At 49.8% G+C, this 18,743-nt stretch overlaps 1 protein-coding gene across 1 annotated transcript in view; it reads left to right on the top strand.

Moving 5' to 3' along the window:
- TMEM266 (transmembrane protein 266) overlaps positions 1–18,743 on the top strand; it is a 51,731-nt gene that overhangs the window by 15,177 nt on the left and 17,811 nt on the right. The window contains exons 3-5 of the mRNA XM_049614144.1: positions 1,319–1,375; positions 2,491–2,629; positions 6,403–6,518. Of these exons, the coding sequence (XP_049470101.1) occupies positions 1,319–1,375; positions 2,491–2,629; positions 6,403–6,518 (312 nt within the window). The remainder of the gene's footprint in view (positions 1–1,318; positions 1,376–2,490; positions 2,630–6,402; positions 6,519–18,743) is intronic.

Here is an 18,743-nt window from a genome sequence, read left to right as displayed (position 1 = left end):
CTGAGGATTTTAAGGAATTAGTCATTCATGCATGCATTTGTTCATTCACTCAAACTGTATAATCATTCAGTGTCTACTCTATGTCAGGGATTTGGGGTAATGGAGAGAAATCAGTGTCTCTTGAGCCTTGATTGGGGGATCACGGAGGTAATCACCACAAGCTACGATGAAGTGTAGTGGAGAGTTATTGGTGTTCAAGTTCTACAGGAATGCCAAGGAAAGAGGCACTGAGCCTGGGGAATGTGGAAGAACTTCACAGAGGTGACACTCGAGCAGATGCCAGAAGGACAGGAAGGCCCTTTCCAGGCAGAGAAGGGAAATGGCCCGGATGGTTAGCACATAGGCCAAGCTGCTCCAACAAGAAAACAGAAAATACAATGGGGCTTCAACAACGCAGGGTTCATTTCTCTCTCACAGAAGGACAGGTGGAGTAAACAGTGAAAGCAGACATGATGGTGTGGGGCTAGTGGGGACCCAGGATGCTTCATCTTGCCCTGCCCTCCCTACCTGAAGATAGTTCACCACCATACCTACACACCCACATTCTAGTCTTTGGGAAGAGGGAAAGAGGAGAAGGAACCTAGTGCCTACAGGGCTGGGAAGTATCGTCTTTGGCTACGTAACCATGCTAATTATCCAATTATTCTTGAAGAGAGAAGAGGGCCACTTGGGTGGCTCAGTCAGTTGAGTGTCCAGCTCTTGATTTTGGCTCAGGTCATGATCCCAGGGTCATGGGATGGAGCCCACGTCAGGCTTTGCACTGGGCATGGAGCTTGCATGAGATTCTCACTCTTTCCCCCTCTCATCCTCCCCCTCCCTGCACTTGTGCATGCTCTCTCTCTCTCTCTCTCTCTCTCTCTCTCTCTAAAATAAAAAGAGAAGAGATTAAAGGGAAGAGGAGTGAACCGTCAGTCTGCCACATGCAAAGACAAGGTGAAAGAGGAAAGAGCTTGCATGTTTGTAGATTTGTGGCATGACAGGAGTGCAGGAGATGACTCTGGAGAGGGAGACAGGTTTGAGTGTTGTTTCAAAGGATCCAGGTATATTCTGCACTGCAGGGTGTTGAGCAGGGGCAGGTGGTGGGGAGGGGTTGCACAGATGGTGATGGTGATGCAGACTGGAGCTGAGGCACTCGACCTGTGGTGGAGAGGGCATGTGGTCTGAGAAACACTCAGCAGATAGTGAAGACGGTTCCCATTACTGAATAAGGAGGCAGCAGCCCACCCTGATTCTGAGCTCCAGGATCTTCTCTGCTAGGGGGAGGGGCAGGGGCTGGAGAGCAGTAAACATAACCTCTTCTTTCATTTCCTCTCCTCAGACTGTTCTGCGGATTATAGTACTTGGGATCTGGGATTACATCGAAAACAAAATAGAGGTAAAGGCCAGTGTCCACACCTACCCCCTACCTACGCTTAGCCATCCTGGGAGCTGGAAAATGCCACTGTCCCACCCACCTCAGGGTGGGAGCATCAAAAAGGCCCTGTCCTCCCACACTGGATGCAGGAGTCCCCGCAGCTGTGCTGTTGAGGGTCGGGAGGTGGGCAGACTGAGAAGGTTCCTGGCAAAGGGACAGTCTAAAACTTCTCTAAATTCTGCAAAATTTGAAAAGGTATTCTTGAATCATTTGGAAAAGCTGTGAAAGGTGTTTTCAAACAAGTAAGTCCACTCTCAAATGGCCTGGTGGTTGGAGAGCTGGGCAGGAAACCATACAGGCTCCTCCCAGCCTGTGTCTCTGTAGAGCATCCAGCTGCTCTGCATCATGTAGGGGGTGGGGTGCAGTGGGTGGAGATGAGGTGCCAAGGAAGGCTGGCTGTTGCTGGGGGTTTTGTGCACTTAGGACAAGGCAAAGTGGTTAGTGTCTGCTGCCCAACTGCTTCCTCACCCCCAACCCCACCCAACATCCACATTTTAGCCTCTTTGGGCCTAATGCTGGGAGCAAACATAGAGGCCTGGCCCATGGAAGTCACAGATCAAGGCCAAGCTGGAACAGGCAGATAGAAGGTCAGGGCCCAAGGCTGTATCGCCCATGCTGGGCCCCCTCCTCTCCTAGCCCTGCCTCCCTGCACGGTGAGAGACTCAATGCCAGATAGAAATGAGATACAGGCTCTGGGCTCCTGTTACCCCAGGGGAAGGATCCTGCGTTCAGCCCCCACTGCCAGTGAGGGATTCAGCAAGGCTGGAACAGGAACTCTGGGACATGGAATGCAGTCCCCATCCCAAGGGACAAGATGCTGGAAGCAACCCAAGGCCATCTGAACAAAGGCTGGGGATGGGCTGAGGTCTCTAAGAGGAAAGAGTGCTCAGGGGCATGTCTGCGAGTGGGAGGTCCCTAAAGACTGAGGACTTTCAGGAGAGGCAGCCACGGATAAGGGTGACCTTCTGATGTGGAAACAGACCTCCTGGAGAAACTGGCCAGCACCAGATGCTTTGCCTGTTTCTGGGACATTCAGGAAGGTGGCCCAGGGCACTGAAATCCAATTCCTCTCACAGGTGTTTGACGGGGCTGTGATCATCCTGTCCTTGGCCCCGATGGTGGCGTCCACCGTGGCTAATGGGCCCAGGAGCCCCTGGGACGCCATCAGCCTCATTATCATGCTCCGGATCTGGCGGGTGAAGAGGGTCATTGATGGTGAGTGGTCCAAATGGGTCGGCAGAGCTGGCAGGGTGGTAGGTGGCTGCTATAGAACATGGAGCTATCAACTAAGGAGAGAGACCATGTGATATGGGGTGGGAGGGAGGGATGACCCCGCCAGCCTCAGGGATTGGAGGATGGAAACTATTGGCAATGGAGAGACCAAGCCTGTCACTGCTCACTTGATGTCATGTGTTCAGGAACCACACGTACTGGCCAGATGTCACGTGCAAACACTTGAGTGTTCATTACCACATAACTATTTATTGTATGTCTGGATGGCCAGCCCTTCATGTGAGTGCTCACAGCAGGGCCTGCTATTCTGGGAGCAGTGGCTTTGTACATCCTGAGCGTTCCAACACACACCTACCCTGGCTCCCTGCTGCCTGCAGACTCGCCACTGGCTTTGTCCAGGTTACTGGTCAAGGTGTTGCTCCCCGCAGGGTCCGTCTCACCTGCGTGTCCAGCAGGGGGGTGCCCCTCCCAAGCCTGTCGAGCTGCAAACAACTAGAGAAGGTTTCTATGGGAGTTGCTGGCTTGGTTTGGGTTTTGGCTGGTGCTTCACCCAGTTTTAGTAGCACATGCTCCCATCTAGGTGTCCATCCCAGTGAGTGTCTGATCCATTCCACTTTATCATTGCCTTTGCTACCATCAGAGGCAAGGCCACCCTTCCTCCTGAGCCACCTCATCTAGAGGGCTATGCCCTGACCCGGGTGGTTCATGTATTTCCAGAAAGTGGTGACAGACCAGAGTGTGACCCCCCAGAGGAGGGATGCTTGGCTGAAGAGGAGACCAGAAGCCTTGTCCCTGAAGTACAGGACAGGGTACCGGGATGGGATGGGTGGTCTGGGGAGGGGGAAGAGGGTGGAACCAACTCTGGGTTCCAGAGGATGGTCCTTGGACCTCTGGGGACATGACAGGGAGGCCCACTCTCCTCAGGCAGACTAGGCACAGAGCCACCCACAGATGGGCTGGTCTGCCTCTAGGAGGTGGGCTTCTGCTGGAGTGCAGGCAGCTTCAGGCCAGGTGGTCACATGGAGGGGCAAGGCGTGAGCAGATGAGGAGTCCTAAGCTTTTAAGTTTTTTTTTAAGTAGCAAACCCCTTTCTTCTGCAAAATCTCATGCAGCTACCCAGTGTGAAAAATGGATTAAAAGTGGGGCTGCTCTGGATGACTCGGAGCAGGGCGCCAGAGCCCACCTCCGTGCCCCCTCTCTTCTCCCTGGGGGCATCTCTGAGGATCTTCTGGCCCTTTGGAACAGTTTTAAATCACTGGGATAGACTGCTAAGACTATAGACTGTATAGTATATAGACTCTAAAGTTATTCCAGCCCTGAATTTTGGTTGCAAATGACAGAAATTGTGGCTGTGAGAGTACCCCGACAACCTTTGTCAGGGACTAGGGAGCCTGAGGCAGAAAGGACAGCCTCATCCTGAGGTCTCATCCCTTGGCAGGGCACCCTTTCCCTGTCCCCACCCCATATCCTATCCAGTTAGCAGCGTGAGGTATGATGTCTTGTCAGGGATCTCTTAATCCAGAATCTTTATCAAACTGAAAGGCCCAAGTGGGAAGGCTTTGAGAGATCATCTAGTCCATTCCTGTCATTTGGTAACTGGGGAAACTGAGACCAAGAGGGAGAATAGTCACACAGCAGAGCAGGCGATGAGCCAGAAGTGGAAAGTAGGATTGTTGGCACCCACCAGTGTTCTTCATACGTTCACTCACCCCCATCTGCTCAGGGCCCTGCTCTTGGCTCCATTTATGAGAACATTCCTTCAGGGAAGGAACAGTGCCTTCTGGCTCTTCTCTGCCAGCTGTGGACAGCTGGACACCCTCACACTGATGGATCTTGACAGCCCTTGTGATACTCTTCCCAGCTGTCCCCTCCCCTTTTCCTGATACAAATCAGGCATTGCTGTGCCACTGGGAGCTGCAGGATAGGCATGTGCTGTGTGCATGTGTGGGCATTAATTTGTTTCTCTTGCCCTGGGTGTGAACTGGCTTCAGCAGAGATCTGAGGAGGCAGAAGCCGCTTGGTCCAGCCTCTGGAACCTGGAGATAGGTCTGCAGGACATGTGGGCTGCCCTCAAGTTTAGAAGCAAGCAAGAGTTATGCTTTCTCTTCTCTGCATGATCCCTGCAGCAGCCAGAGAACATCTGGAGGGTGGGACACTGTGGGTGGAAAAGGGACTTGAAGAGTGGAGATGTGGAGATTGTAGAATACAGTGGCAATAGAGGCATGTGACTGGGGTTTCTGTCGAGTCAGGAAGAGCTTGGTTCTGTGAGATATGAGAGTGTGAAGGCCAGAGCACAAGGGTTGGGTCAGGAGTTGACTTCCACAGAGCCCAGAGAACTGCCCAAGGGAGAGGCCTATGGGGCTACCACTGGGACCCTCCAATCCAGAGTCTAGTCTCTCTGCTCTGGGTCTCAGTGTGTGCATCAGTGATTGATATGATTGTCTATGAGTAACAGACCCAGAATAACAGGGACTTAAACAAAACAGAAGCTTATTTCTGTCACATGAGAGTCTGCAGGTAGGAAGTCCGGGGCTGATGTGGCACTCTCTGTAGTCAAGATTCCATGCTCCTCCCATTTTGTTGCTCTGCTGCATATAGTCTACTTTACAAAGTCACCCATGGCCCAAGATGGCTGCTCCGGTGCCAGCCATCACATCCTCATTTCAGCAGCTAGGAAGAAGGAAGAGACGAAGATAAAGAGGCGAAAGGAAAGTTCCAGATGCCTTTTCTTTTTAGACATTGTTATTAAGATATAGGTCACACACCGTAAAACACCCATTTGAAGTGCACAATTCAATGGCTTTTAGTATATTCATAGATTCGTGCAAATATCACCAAAATCTAAGCTTGGAGCATTTTTGCCACTTCAGAAAGAAAGCCCATACCCACTAATAGTCACTCCACATTAGCCTCTCAGCCCTAGGCAGTCACTAATCCACTTCCTGTCTCTATAGATTTGCATCTTCTGAACATTTCATAGAAATGGAACCATATGATATGTGGTCTGCTGTGTCTGACTTCTTTCACCCTGCAAAAACGTCTTCAAGGTTCATCCATGTGTAGCATATGTATCAGAACTTCATTCCTTTTTATTGTTGAATAGTGCTCCTTTGTATGGATGGAGCACGTTTTCTGTATCCATCAACTGATGGGCATTAAGTTTGTTTCCACTTTGGGCTGCTGTGGACATTCATGTACAAGTTTTTGTGTGGACATATGTTTTCATTTCTCCAAGAATTGAATCGCTGGGCCATGTAGTCACTGTGTTTAACCATCTAAGGAACTCCTAAAGAGTTTTTCCAAAGTGGCTGCCCCAATTTACTTTCCCACCAGCAGTGAGTGAGGGTTCCAATATTTCCACTTCCTCATCAATACCAGCTCCTGGAAGCTGCTGCATCACACCTCTTTCATCCCATTGTCCATAATGTGGTCTCATGGCTGCCCATAACTGCCTAGGAGACTAGAAAACATAGTCCTTGCTCTAGGCAGCTGTGCACACAGCCAAAAGTAAGGGTGTTATCACTAGGGAAAAGAAGAAAAACAGATATCTCAGTCACCACTGGTTACGATTCTGGCCCTTTTCTACTGCCTGGATGCTATTGGGTACCTAGACATTCCCCGCAAGCCCTACACCCCTGGCCCCTCTAGGAACTGCTCCTGGACTGAACCTGCTGCTGACTGAATGCTGGGACCGGCCCCTTCCCAGCCTGAGCCCTGCTACTGCCAAGTTCTTCACAGAGCTGTCTCTCTTCCAGCTTATGTCCTGCCTGTGAAGGTGGAGATGGAGATGGTCATCCAGCAATACGAGAAGGCCAAGGTCATCCAAGACGAGCAGCTGGAGAGACTGACGCAGATCTGTCAGGAGCAAGGGGTAACGCCCTACCACTTCCAGTCTGTCCAGGGCTGAGGGCCCTGCTGGTGCCTAAAGCTGCAGGAAGCCAGAGCAGCTGGGCCCCCAAAGACACAAAGGGAGCCTGAGGCCCCGAGAGTGGGAAACAAGTCTCTAAGGTCACTCCTGCTCAGCGCAGCCAGGCCTGGGTGCTTTTGTTTTGGTACCACAGTGACCAGTCAGCTCTCCAACCTGAGCCAGCTGAGTCACCAACTCAGTTCATCAGAGTCTTCTCAGCTCAGTGGTCTCTAGAGCAGGGGACAACTTCTGTCTGTAGAGGTTGCAGGCACCAGTGCGGGCCAGTCACCACTCAGGACCCTCCCCCCCCCCACCACAGACACCCCAAAGAGTTGTTAGCACTTCTCTGTCTTCTAGGAGCTGCAGGGAAGAGAAAAAGGTGACAGGCCCTGGGAGACCGTGCTCGGCAGAGCCAGGGGGGCTGGACAGCTGGGCCAGGGAGAGGGCTTGTCTAGCTGGGTCCTGCAACAAGGCTCCAGAGCTCTGTAGAAACACAGCTTCCAGTGAAGCAGTGTTCTAGTACCCAGTGCGCAGAGTAGGAATGCCAGAGAGGGGACTAGCTAGCAAGGTGGTGGAAGGTGTGTGAGAGGATGGACTGTCATTCTGGCCTACGCCTTGGCTGCTGGGGAGAGGACACTCCACTGCCCCTTGCCCTGTGAGCCACATAAGCTATGCCCCCGCCCTTAGTGCCCAGGGCCAATCCAGGCATAGAATGCCCCAGCTACTTGCCCCACGTGGGGCTGAGCACTTCTGGCTTGCGGTGTGGTGAGGATGCACACCCCTTGGTTCCCTCCCCCTGCCCCATAGCCGAGCACCCAGGCACTCTCAATGAGGTCTGAGGGCCGCACACAGCTGTCTGTCTTGTCGACCTCATGCCTCATTCATCTCGTACGTGAACACTCTGATGGAGTCAGGTGGAGTCACCTGTCATTCTGACAAGCCCCATGCCATCCTGTCTCTTAGCTTTGGTTGTGCTGTGCCCCTCTCCTGAATCCTTACCCCTTGCAAGCTCTGCCTATTGAACTTGTGCACAGCCTGCAAGTCTTTGCTTTTCCACAAAACATGGCACTCCCCCTTCACCACAGCCACTGCTCCTTTACCCACCAGCCCTTGCTGTTGGCCTCCAGAGAGCACGGGGCACTTGCTGCCATGGGCTGTCATTATTTGCACCCGGGACTGCTTCTCCCACTGAGTGGACTGCTCCACAAGGGCAGGCCTTGCCTGACTCATGTTTTCCCTCAGCCCAGCGCCCCGCACATTGTGGGTCTCTTGGCCCCTCAACCCCAACCTCTCATAGCTGGAGGAAGAGCTGGGGGGGGTGGGGGGAGTGGGAAATCTGTGGAATGTCACCACGAACCGGCACACAGAGTCTTCAAAATCATCTCCTTGGAATGTCTGTCAGGGAACCAAATCTTTTTATCTACTTTGGGAACACAAAATGCTTATGGGTGATGAGGGGACATCAGGGGACATAGCCCTCAGGAGCACATTATCCAAGGGATCCTGGGTGTAGGGCGGTCTATCCAGAGCTGTGGACAGGAAGACCAATATCCTAGCCCCTAAGTAGTTGGACTCAGCTTCATTTTCTCACCCATGCATCTGGTCAGCCAGCACCATCCCAACCTGTGCCGGGCTCTAGGAGCACTGTCGTGGAGAGGATTTGGCCCCTACCCTCATGAGGCTCTGGGTGACTCAAGGAGTGTGGCAGGCCCATAAACAGTGGCAATCTGGTGCATGCATGCTTCAGCAGGGACGTGCCTGGGGGCTCTGCATGCCACAGGGACAGGAGAGTGGTGGGTTTCCAGGGGAGCTGACATCGGGCAGGGTCTCTTGGAGACAGATGTCTGGCAGAGGGGACAGGTGAGGCACTAGAGCAGCTGTTGTACCAGGGGCGCTTAGGGCCATTCGGAGTATGAGCAGCAGGAGAAAGTAGGAGGATCTGGAGGCAGTCTTGGGAAGGGCCTGCCTGGCTGATCAGGGAGCTTGGGCTCCAGCCTATAGGGAAGGGTGAGGCCTGGAGTGTTAGAAGCAGGGGTAGGAGATCTGATCAGTTTGGAGTTTCTGATGGATCTCTCTGGCTGCTGTTGGAGGCAGGATGGGTGAGGGCAGGAATGGAGACAGGATGCCTGGGTAGAGAGGCCTAGGTTTGGGACAGACAGAGGTATAGAGGAAGAGGAGAGAGGACAGATCTGGGTGACATCCAGGACCTGGCTGGAGCTTAGTCAGGCAGCTCTCAGTCTACTGTCTAATCGGAAAATGAACACTCTGCCTCAGTGGCCACATGATAGACGCCCACAGGGTGCCATATCTGCCCTTCATAAATTCACACACAGCCTCCCAGCCCGGCAGAGAACAAGCTGACCCTACAGCAGCCTCACATCAACACCACATGGGCCACGTAGCTGAGAGAAAACCCTAATGGCAACCCCACCCCCAGTGGTTTCCAGCAGGACTCCTGTCCTGAGCCCCCAGAGACCGCGTGTTCCTGCTGTCCTGGTTTAGGTCACCCCCCACATGTGCCCTCCTTCCTAGGGGGCTCGGCCAGAGGGAGACTCCCTTGGATTCTGCACAGGAAAGAGCCAATAAATAAAGACAGATTCCCTCTAGGTAGTGACATCTGGAAAAGAGATGAACAGAAAGAAACAAACCGTTTTAATTTAAAAAACACCTGAAGCCTGTAATCTTAGTTGAGACAGCAGAAAGAGGCAGCTGGACTGGAATCCCAGCGGGCCACAGGGAGGGCGGGAGGGGGCCCGGTGAGAGCAGAGGAACCATGGATGCTGCTCTCCACTCCACAGGCGGGGCCAGTGGACACCTACCTCATTTCCACCTGTGTTTTGGGACTAGGTTTGAGACTTGACTGGACTACAAATACCCTTAAAAAATGAGGGTGCTCATGGCGTTATCAGGGCAGCCAACCACTCTGAGAGGATAGCGCCTGGAATGGTTAGGAGAGACTTCAGCAACAGACCTGAGTGCAAAGCCAGCTTGGCCACTTCCTGGCCTTGTAGCTTTGGTCACTGGTGGGACCTGTGTGGGCCTTGGTTTTCCTAGTCTGAAAAAGAGCAATAGTAAAACTCCTTGAAGGATGGTTCTGACATTATGTCACCTAAAACCCGGCACATGATGAATGGCAACTAATGCCAGCCCAGCCCCTCCCTGACATACACCCATTTATTTTACAGTTAAGAAAATTGAGGAGTGGTGACTTTCCCAAGAGTTCACAGTTGATTGAGGGCTTTTAGAGCCAGGAATAGACTCAGTTGTCCTAATGGAATACTGTTCTTTCCCAGCCCACCTTGCTTAGAGTCTTTCTACATTATTTTTCTATCCATATGGCTTCTTGGTGCTCAGTTGAAGGCATTGGCCAGATTATGCACCAGGGTATCTTTAAACCACAGCCTGAGCGTAGCTCTCCCACAGGCACAGACCCAGCTCTACTCAGCTGTCTCAACAGCATTTCCTAAGAGTCTCTTCCTGCTGCGCACCTCCCTGCTACCTCCAACCCCACTCCAGGTCATTTCAATCATCTTTGTCAAACACTCCTGTGTTCTGTCTCCCTGCTGGAATTCTCCTAGTTTAATAAAGCAATTTCCAAATCGAATTTGTATGCACTACCTAAAACGTTGAAATTTACCAAACTTCCCATGAAGTGTGTAGAATTTCAGTTTAATGAAACACCAAATTTGCATTCATCCTGCTCTTTCCCCAAGATGAATCTGTGTAAATATTTCTCAAGACTTTACTCATCTTTAGCTCTTTTTAAAATAAACTATTTTTTTAGAACGGTTTTAGATTTATAGGAAAGTCATGAAGATTGTACAGAGTTCCCGTGTATACCCCACACCCAATTTCCCTGAGACCGTCTCACATTAATATCATGCATTTCTTACAATTAATAAATCAATATTGGTATGTTATTATTAGAGTCCATTCGTTGTTCCCGTTTCCTTAGTTTTTATCTAACATCTTTTATCTGTTCCAGGATCCCATTCAGGACACCACATTACATTTGGTCATCATGTCTCTTTAGTCTCCTCTTGGCTATAAAAGTTCCTCAGACTTGCCTTGTTTTTAATGATATTGACCATTTGGAGTACTGGTCAGGTATTTTGTAGGATGCTCCTCAGTTGGGATTTGTCTGATGTTTTCCTCATGACTAGATTGGAGTTATGGGTTTGGGGAGGAAGACCACAGAGGTAAAGTGCTGTAGAGACTCTTGGGTGACACAGTGTGCAGGTTTCTTACATGAATATCTTGTACATTTTATCTTCTGTGCCATGTGGCAGCTCATTTCTTACCACAGGCCACACCCCAGGTGCCCCAGAACCACTTTATGTTATAAATGAAAGCATCCTTAGAGGGCATCTGGCAGAATCCTAGATTTGGCGGATGGGGGAATCTGAGGCACAGAGAGGGGGAGAGGTGTGCCCAACTTCACACAGCAGTTAGAAGATTAGGATGGAAACAGAACTCTTGTGGCTCATTGCCCTGCTTCCCGTATTTCCATCATCTCTTCTGACTGATGGGCTCAGCTCACCCTGAACAGATTCCTTCTGGAAATCTGGGGCCAGCGGGGAAGGAGGATACTCTGTTGGTCAGTCTTCCCCTGCCTAAGCTCTGGCAGGCCTTCTGCATCCTGCTTCCAGGTTGCTCACTTCTGTGACAGAAGCAGATAGCCTCAGACCCCCAAATTCAACAGTCCTTCTGCTGATGAAAGTTCCTTCTCATTCACTTGTGTTTTACTCTCTGTCTGAGACTCCTGGCCAGGATGTCCTTAGGGGTTAATTTTGCTGATACATAGATGGATTCCAGAGGTGGGATGCTAGTTACTATCCTTTGGAGAGATAGCATGAGCTTTTGTCCCTGTGTTCTGACTGCTTCAGAGATTAAAGCTGTTTTAGATACAGCGGTTAAATCACTGTATGCGGTTAAATTCTTCCAACTCGTCTTAAGAAACCACTTCTGAAGCTTTATGTACAGCTGTGCGCAGGATCTTGCTCTAATTCTGAAACCTGTTCTGAAGTCCCCATTGTACTTGCTCTTTGCCCTGTAAGCTTTGCCTTTGGCCCAGTGTTAATAGGATCCAACCTGGCTCACAGTCAAAATTTATTTCTTTTCTCCAGGGTCCTTTGGGAAGGACAGAAGGAAGTTCTCTAAGTTGAGTACCATTCACCCTGAGACCATTAGCAAAAACCCAGGTATCTAGGGCGACTCGAGGCCTAGCCTGCAAGGAGGCCAGTGGAGCTCAGTGAACCTCTTAGGACAGTCTTGGGCCCTGGGCAAGCTTCAGTCCCTGAAAGAGGAGTCCTGTGTGGGGGCAGCCTGGAGGGTGGAGGGAGCCCTCTTAGACAAGGAGCCAGCAAGCAAGATTCCAACCTCCACTCCACCAATGACTAGCTTCCCCCTTAATCCCTGGGCCTCGATTTCCTTGTTGGAAAAACGGAGGAAACAAGGTTTATGCCACCAGGATGCTATAAGGATCAGACTAAGTCAAGTAACATATATAAAGTCCAGCCTACCAGAGTCTTTCTGGGAATGTAAAAAAAAGGGGAGAGAGAGAAAATAAATATACTAAATCATTTGTATAATGGTGGCCACTTACAAATGTGCTTCCATGTATTTAAAAAAATTCTTTTAAGTTTCTTTATTTATTTGGGAGGGAGAGGGCACCTGGGAGGGGGAGAGAGAGACAAAGAGAATCCCAAGCAGGCTCATGCAAACTGCTGAGCTGAAACCAAGGGTTAGACGCTTAACCGACTGAGCCACCCAGGCGCTCCAGTGTATTTTAACTCCCTTTGGCTTTGTGGTTAGAGTGGGTAGGCTAGGTATTATTAACCCCTTTATAGATGGGAAGACAATGTCTGAGAGAGGCCGTTGCTTGCCCAGGCCACACAGTTCGTGGTAGAGGGCCAGGGATGGAACGCAGCGTCAGGGTCTGCTTGCCTACACCAGGCCTGGGGTGTCTGTACAAGTCACTGTCAGGCAGAGTAACACAAGCTGCTACATCAAACAAATACGAAATGTCAGTGACCTACCACAAGAAGAGTTTGTCTGTCACATCACAGCCCAGTGCAGGTTGCAGTGGACAGGGGGTGGTGGGCCACTGTTCGACACAGTCAGTCTGGCCTCCAGGCTCCTCCCATTTTGTAGCTCCTTCTAAGTCCTTGCAGTTTTCTTCCTTCAGCAGGGGAGAAGTAGAGAAGGGGAGAGTAGAGAACTGTGTACAGGTTTTTATTAGCCAGGCTTCTGCCCCCATTTCGTAGATGGGACTCAGTTTCACAGTCACACTTAAGGCACCAGATGCAGACTAAAGTGGTCTATGTGCCCAGCAAGAAAACAGTCACTTGCACGGGGACTAATCCATAAAATGAGGCCCATGGGCTCACGACGTTCTTTACCCCTTTCCCCCATCCCGTGGGCACAATCACATCTATTAATCCTCTCTGGATGATGCAAGTCACCTTGACCTTTTTCTGTAAGAAACAGAATAATAATCTTGACCCCAAGCAATAGGCATTTCTGGTGGAAGTAGGCGGTGGGGGGAAGGGCCGTGTCCTGCTCCTCCCTCTCCATCTGCTCCATTTTCAGGTGCAGGGATCGTGCAGGGGTCGTAACCCACTTGTTAGGTGGTGGGAGGTGATCTGCGGACCTTGCTTGGGACCCAGGATCCCCGGTGCTCAGCACCTCTGAGAGAACGCCAATGGCTGCACAGATTCTCACCTTTGAGGCTGGGCCGCCAACTCAGAGAAGGGCTTCCATGGCCATCAGCAGATTGGAAAGAGCAGAAAAGGGTCCTATCCTGGTTCTAGGGGTGGTGCTTGATCTGACTCATTCCAGAGAGCCCCCCACTTCCCCACTTTTCCCGCAGAGGCCACAAGTCCCCAGCTCAGCACAATCGCCTTTGTTACCTGGATTATTCAAGATCTCCACTGTCGGAAGGGAAGTGTGTGTGTGTGTGTGTGTGTGTGTGTGTGTGTGTGTGTTTAAGCATGGGAAGTGATTTGTAAAACAGCCGATAGCTTTAATGACAAGCCTATTTAGCTGATAAAATTAGCCATCAGAGGAATAACTTATGTTATCCTTTTGCCATAATTTAAATTTATGGCCAACTACTAGTCATCTTCACAATGGATGGAAAGGGGCCAAGGTCGAATTCAGCTTCCCCCTGCTCCTAAATCATTAGTTTGCAACTGTCTCCTGATTTTTATTGTTACCAACAATGGCGAAACTAATGGAAATAAACATTGGATGCCATCCCAATAGCAGATAGGTTTGAAGGCAGGGCAGTCTGTGCAGACAGCACTAATAGGATGGAAGAAAATTATTGTTCTTGCATTAGATAGCATCGAGCTTCTGGCCAGAGTGTGCATTGATCAGGCCAAGGCCGTGTCAAGTGTACTCCACAAACCAGACCATTATAGGCAGAGATGTACTGGGTGTGCCAGCTCTGCCGCCCCAGGGGTCTGGCCCCACCTGGGCATGCATTAAAAGCCCAGCCCCAATGGAAGAGGCCTTGACTCACTCTGTAATGCATGCTGAGGGCTTCCCTGTGGATGCTGGCTGATCTGGTCAGGTTATCTGATAGAAATACTTAGCTAATGATATGCATTAAGAAGGGCTGTGACTGCACTTTCATTCTCCCTGAGTCTCGGGATGGTCTTTTTTTCCCCCAGGCCAGTTTGCCAATGGAAAATTTGCTTCATTTTGTCATCAGAGCCACCATGTGCCTTTGCCCCTCGAGGCCCAAGGCCCAGGCCCACATGAGCCCTGGAGAGCTTGGATGTTTCTTCTTAACTGGTTTCAACAGTTTGACCACAGAGTGTCTAGGTGTGCATATTTTGTATTTATCCTGCTTCAGATTCTCTGAGTTTCTTGAATTTGTGGATTTTTTTTATTATATTGGGAAAGTTCTTGACCATGATTTCTTTACTGATTGTTTTTGCTTTATCCTTTCCTTCTCCTTTTGAAATTCTGCTTGCCTATGTTAGGCCCTTTGAGCATGTCTCACATCTCTCTTAGACCTATTTTGATCACTCATTCTCCCTCCCCCCCCCCCCCCCCGCCTCCTTTTTTTTGGCCATATGTTGCAATATTTTCCTGTAGACCTGCCCTCAAGTCCAACAATCTTATCTTCTACAATGTCTGGTCTGCTGTTAAGCCCATCCAATGGAATTCTCAATTTCAGATATTGCATGTTGAACTTCTAGAAGTTCCATTTGATTCCTCTTACAAGTTCTGTTTCTCCACTGAAATGCTACATCCATTCTGTTCATCTTTCCTCCTAATTCAATATAATCATCACACTTATTTTGAAGTCCTTATCTGCTAACTCAAATATTAGATAAGCCAGCCTTTATGAAAATTCTAAGCAGCCTCTTGACTGTTTTATGTCTTGATAATTGAACATTGGGTGTGTGTGTGTGTGTGTGTTTGCTTATTTGCATGAATAGTAACTCTTTTTGTGTACTACACACTGTTAATAATGTGTTTTAGAGATTCTGGATTATGTTATCTTTCTGTAAAGAGTCGGCCCTCCGGGAATGGGGCATTTCATCAGGGAACAGGGGATGGCCCTCAAGACAGCACCAGGAGCCACCTGTCACTTGTACTTTATTCCCTCCCAGCTAGGCTCCCAGAGCCAGCACAGAGCTTGTCATAGACTCAGAGTTCAGCTAGTCCATTTGCCTTATTGAACACACAGTAAAACCAAGGTCCAAAGAGGAACAGAGACTCACCCAAAGTCAGAGTGAGGGAGGGGTGAAGGGCTGAGAATTCTGGTGCCTGCCTCCAGCCCTTGCTTTTTCCCCACTTGGAGCCTCCTGCTTTTTCCTGGCCCCTATAGCCACCAACCCCTCTGTATTCTGCTTGAGCCTAGTCTCTTCCATCTTGTCTCTAAGGCTTCGAGTTCCTTGACACAAAGTCTGTGAAGCTAGAAGCCAGAGGCCTGGATTCTGGGCCTAGCTTTGTTTCTGATGCACCCTGTTGACCTAGCTTTTCCCCTGCCCTGTCTCCCAGCACAGAGGCTTCTTCCAACCCTGGAGCCCCAGTTCACCCACTGACTAATGAGGTCCTGATATCCTAGGACCCCTGACAGCCCTTCAGTCAGCTGGGGAAGTACATGTGGCCATGTTCAGTAGAGGAGAAGCAGAAGCCAGGCTCTGAGTGTCCCAGCTGCAATACCCTGACAGCCCCCTAGAGCTGAGCTGAATTGAGCTGAGCTGAGAGCCATTTAGCTATATGCACTTCCTCTGTAGGAAGTCAGTCATTCCTCCTCAGGGCACAGGCTGAGAGCATCCAGCCACTCATACCCTCTGAAGCTTGTAAAAATATGTCCCTCTCCTTCACCCTCATTCCAATCCATGCCCATCCTGACACTTCTACCTCCTACTAGTCGCCTTAACCTCCTGTCTCCACTGTCTCCAACCTAGTCCAAATTCTGGTTATTTGGCCTAGGTTGCAGAAATAGCATCCCAGCTGGTATTCCCAGGTCCACCCTGGCCCATCTCTGTCCAATCCTTCGCCATGCTGTCAGCACAGTCCTTCCAAAGTGCTCACCTGAGTCACCACAACACCTCCTCCCTCACCTGTCCTTCCGTTCAAAAGATTTCAGTGATTTCCTGTCACTCTTTAAAGGCCGACATCCTAGAAACATCTTGCTGTGGCTAAAGGGCTCTGCCTGGTGTGGCTTCTGTTGATCTCCCCAGGCTCTCTTACCTACCAGGCCTCTGTCTTTTGGACACATCGTGCCTCCCCTGCCACAAGTGCCACCCGGTGTCACCCCTTGAGACTGTCCTGGGAGATTTACTCCCCACAGTGCAGCAGACACGGTCCCCCTCACATGGGGCCACTGAGGACTCACTTCCAAGCTGAGAGACACATTTTCATTCTAAAACACGTAACAGAATTTTAACATAGCCCTCACCATGCTTTATCTGAATGAGTGAATGAATGAACGAATGAATGAATGAATGTCTAGGAGAACTCCCATATACTTGGGGTTCATATCTGTAGCCTAAAACTTGTTTTAATGTATGTGCCTATGTCTGCACATGTGGGCTTGGGGCTGGGCAAGCCCTGGCCTCTGGCTGTCTGGCCTGAATTCCAGTGGGACACTCATGGGCAGCTCTATATCAATTACAAGTTATCAATAATGCATCTGCTCAGAGTGGCCTAGAAGGCCATTAGCTGGGCCTACTGGCCCTGACGAGCAGCCTTGGAGGAAGTGGTCTACATATGCCCATGGGAAGTTCAGATGAGCCTGGGAAGGAGGGGCTTCCAGCCCCAGCAGAAATCAGGAAGGTTGCCTCATGGGCCCCTTGTGACCTCTGAGACCTTGATGCCAGAGAGGTAGCTTGAACTCTCTCCCCCTGCACAGAAGACCACCGTATAATAAGCCAGGGTTGCTTTCTTACCATCTACAACCAATGGCCCCATGTAAGTACTGAGTTGTTGAGGTCCAGAGTCTGAGCCTAGACTGAAAGCAGAGATAGGGCACAGTGTGTGAGCAGGTACAGGGTTCAGTGTGTAACCATGGTTGGGGCTCACGGTCAGAGCTTAGTGTGTGAGCAGGATCAGGGCTCAGACTATCTCAGCTTTGGGCTAAGATTGGAGCTTGGTCTGAAACCACAGAATTGAGCAGAGCTGATTAGTTTCATTCATTCATTAATTCAACAATAATTATTGAGTGCCTTCTCTACACCAGGCAACAAAACAGTCAAGACCCCTGCTCTTACATAGATTATATTTTATTAGGGGGGCGAAGGTGGCAGTGCTGTGCTAGAGCCCTTATCCCTGAGAACCACTTGTGTACATGTCTTCCCAATTCTCCATGACATTGTGTTGGTAGTTTGAAATTGGCTATGGTGGAGTATTTACACCACAGAGATTGGCATAAACTACCCATCAGGACTTTTTTCTTTCTTTCTTTCTTTCTTTTTCTTTTAACCATCATACCATCACTGAAGTGAGAGGGGAAAACCAAAAGATAGTCCTTAAAGAAAATGATGGAGTGACTACACATATTTGTATCATCTCCTTTCCCAAACTCCACTAAAATCACTATTTAAAAAACCATAAACACTTAAGAATTAAGAAAGTGTCTCTTTAAGTCCTGTCCATAAGGACAAAGAATATAGAGACTTAAGTGGATTTGAGAAAAATAGTGGATGAGAAAGGGGTAACCGATCTAGCAGAATGGAGAATTTATAATTCAAGTGCCTGCAGAGGATAATGAGGGAAATGGGCTAATTCTGCCCTCAGAACCCTTGAGAGTTTGGGAAGAAAGGAGTGATTGGGAAGCTGACCAAAGGGAGAGGGGTTGGCTAAAAGCCTGTACACACAATATTTGAGCCCCTTAGGCCCCATCCCAATCCTGAACAGCCAGGAGACCACACACCTGCATCCTACAAGAATCATAGAGGTTTTTCCTCTGGAGAAACTGAACCAGAGGGCTCTGCAGGTGGTCCCTGGGTTAGGCAAGGGTCAGAGAAGGGGTACAGGGCTGAAAACGAGGATTAAGTGATAATCCTTCCGTATAATGATGGGACCCTCTGCCCCATTCCCTTGCCCTGCTCCCAGCACAGAGGCTGCCAGAGGCTGATGAGCTCTCTGAAAAACTGAGTGGTCCCAGAGACAAAACCTGTGGACACTGACATTGGGAGGTTGTCCCAACGTCAGTCTCCTACTTGACCACCCTAATGTTAACGAATGCTCTAATTGTGCATTTCATTTACACCAAAAGAAAAATAATAAAATATTAAAATAGATTATAAAATATCAGAAGGTGATAAGTCCAATGCAGAGAATTCAAACAGGCTGGCATGACAAAGTGCCTGGGTGGCTGCCTCAGGTGGGGGGGGGTGGGTCTGAGCAGAGGAGCTGACTATGTGATCTGTGAGCAAACAGCACAGCTGGGAAAGTGGCCTTCAGATCAACACATGCTTGGTGTGTTTAAGGAACTACAAGAAGCCCTGCATCACAGGGAGAGGTAAAGAGAGAAAGGATGAGGCGAAGTAGGCCAGAGAGACAGGGCCAGATCATGCACCTGCTTTGTAAGCCAAGGGTAAGGAGTTGAGTTTCCTCCCAGTTGAGATTTGTAGACAAGATGGTGATATGATGTGATCTAGGTTTGGGAGAATCTCTCTGACTTCTTCTGGAGAATAGATGGCAAAAGGCTGTAGAAGTTGC

The sequence above is a fragment of the Panthera uncia genome (assembly GCF_023721935.1).
Source record: "Panthera uncia isolate 11264 chromosome B3 unlocalized genomic scaffold, Puncia_PCG_1.0 HiC_scaffold_1, whole genome shotgun sequence".
Taxonomy (NCBI): domain Eukaryota; kingdom Metazoa; phylum Chordata; class Mammalia; order Carnivora; family Felidae; genus Panthera; species Panthera uncia.
This window is presented reverse-complemented; position numbering and strand designations above follow the sequence as displayed.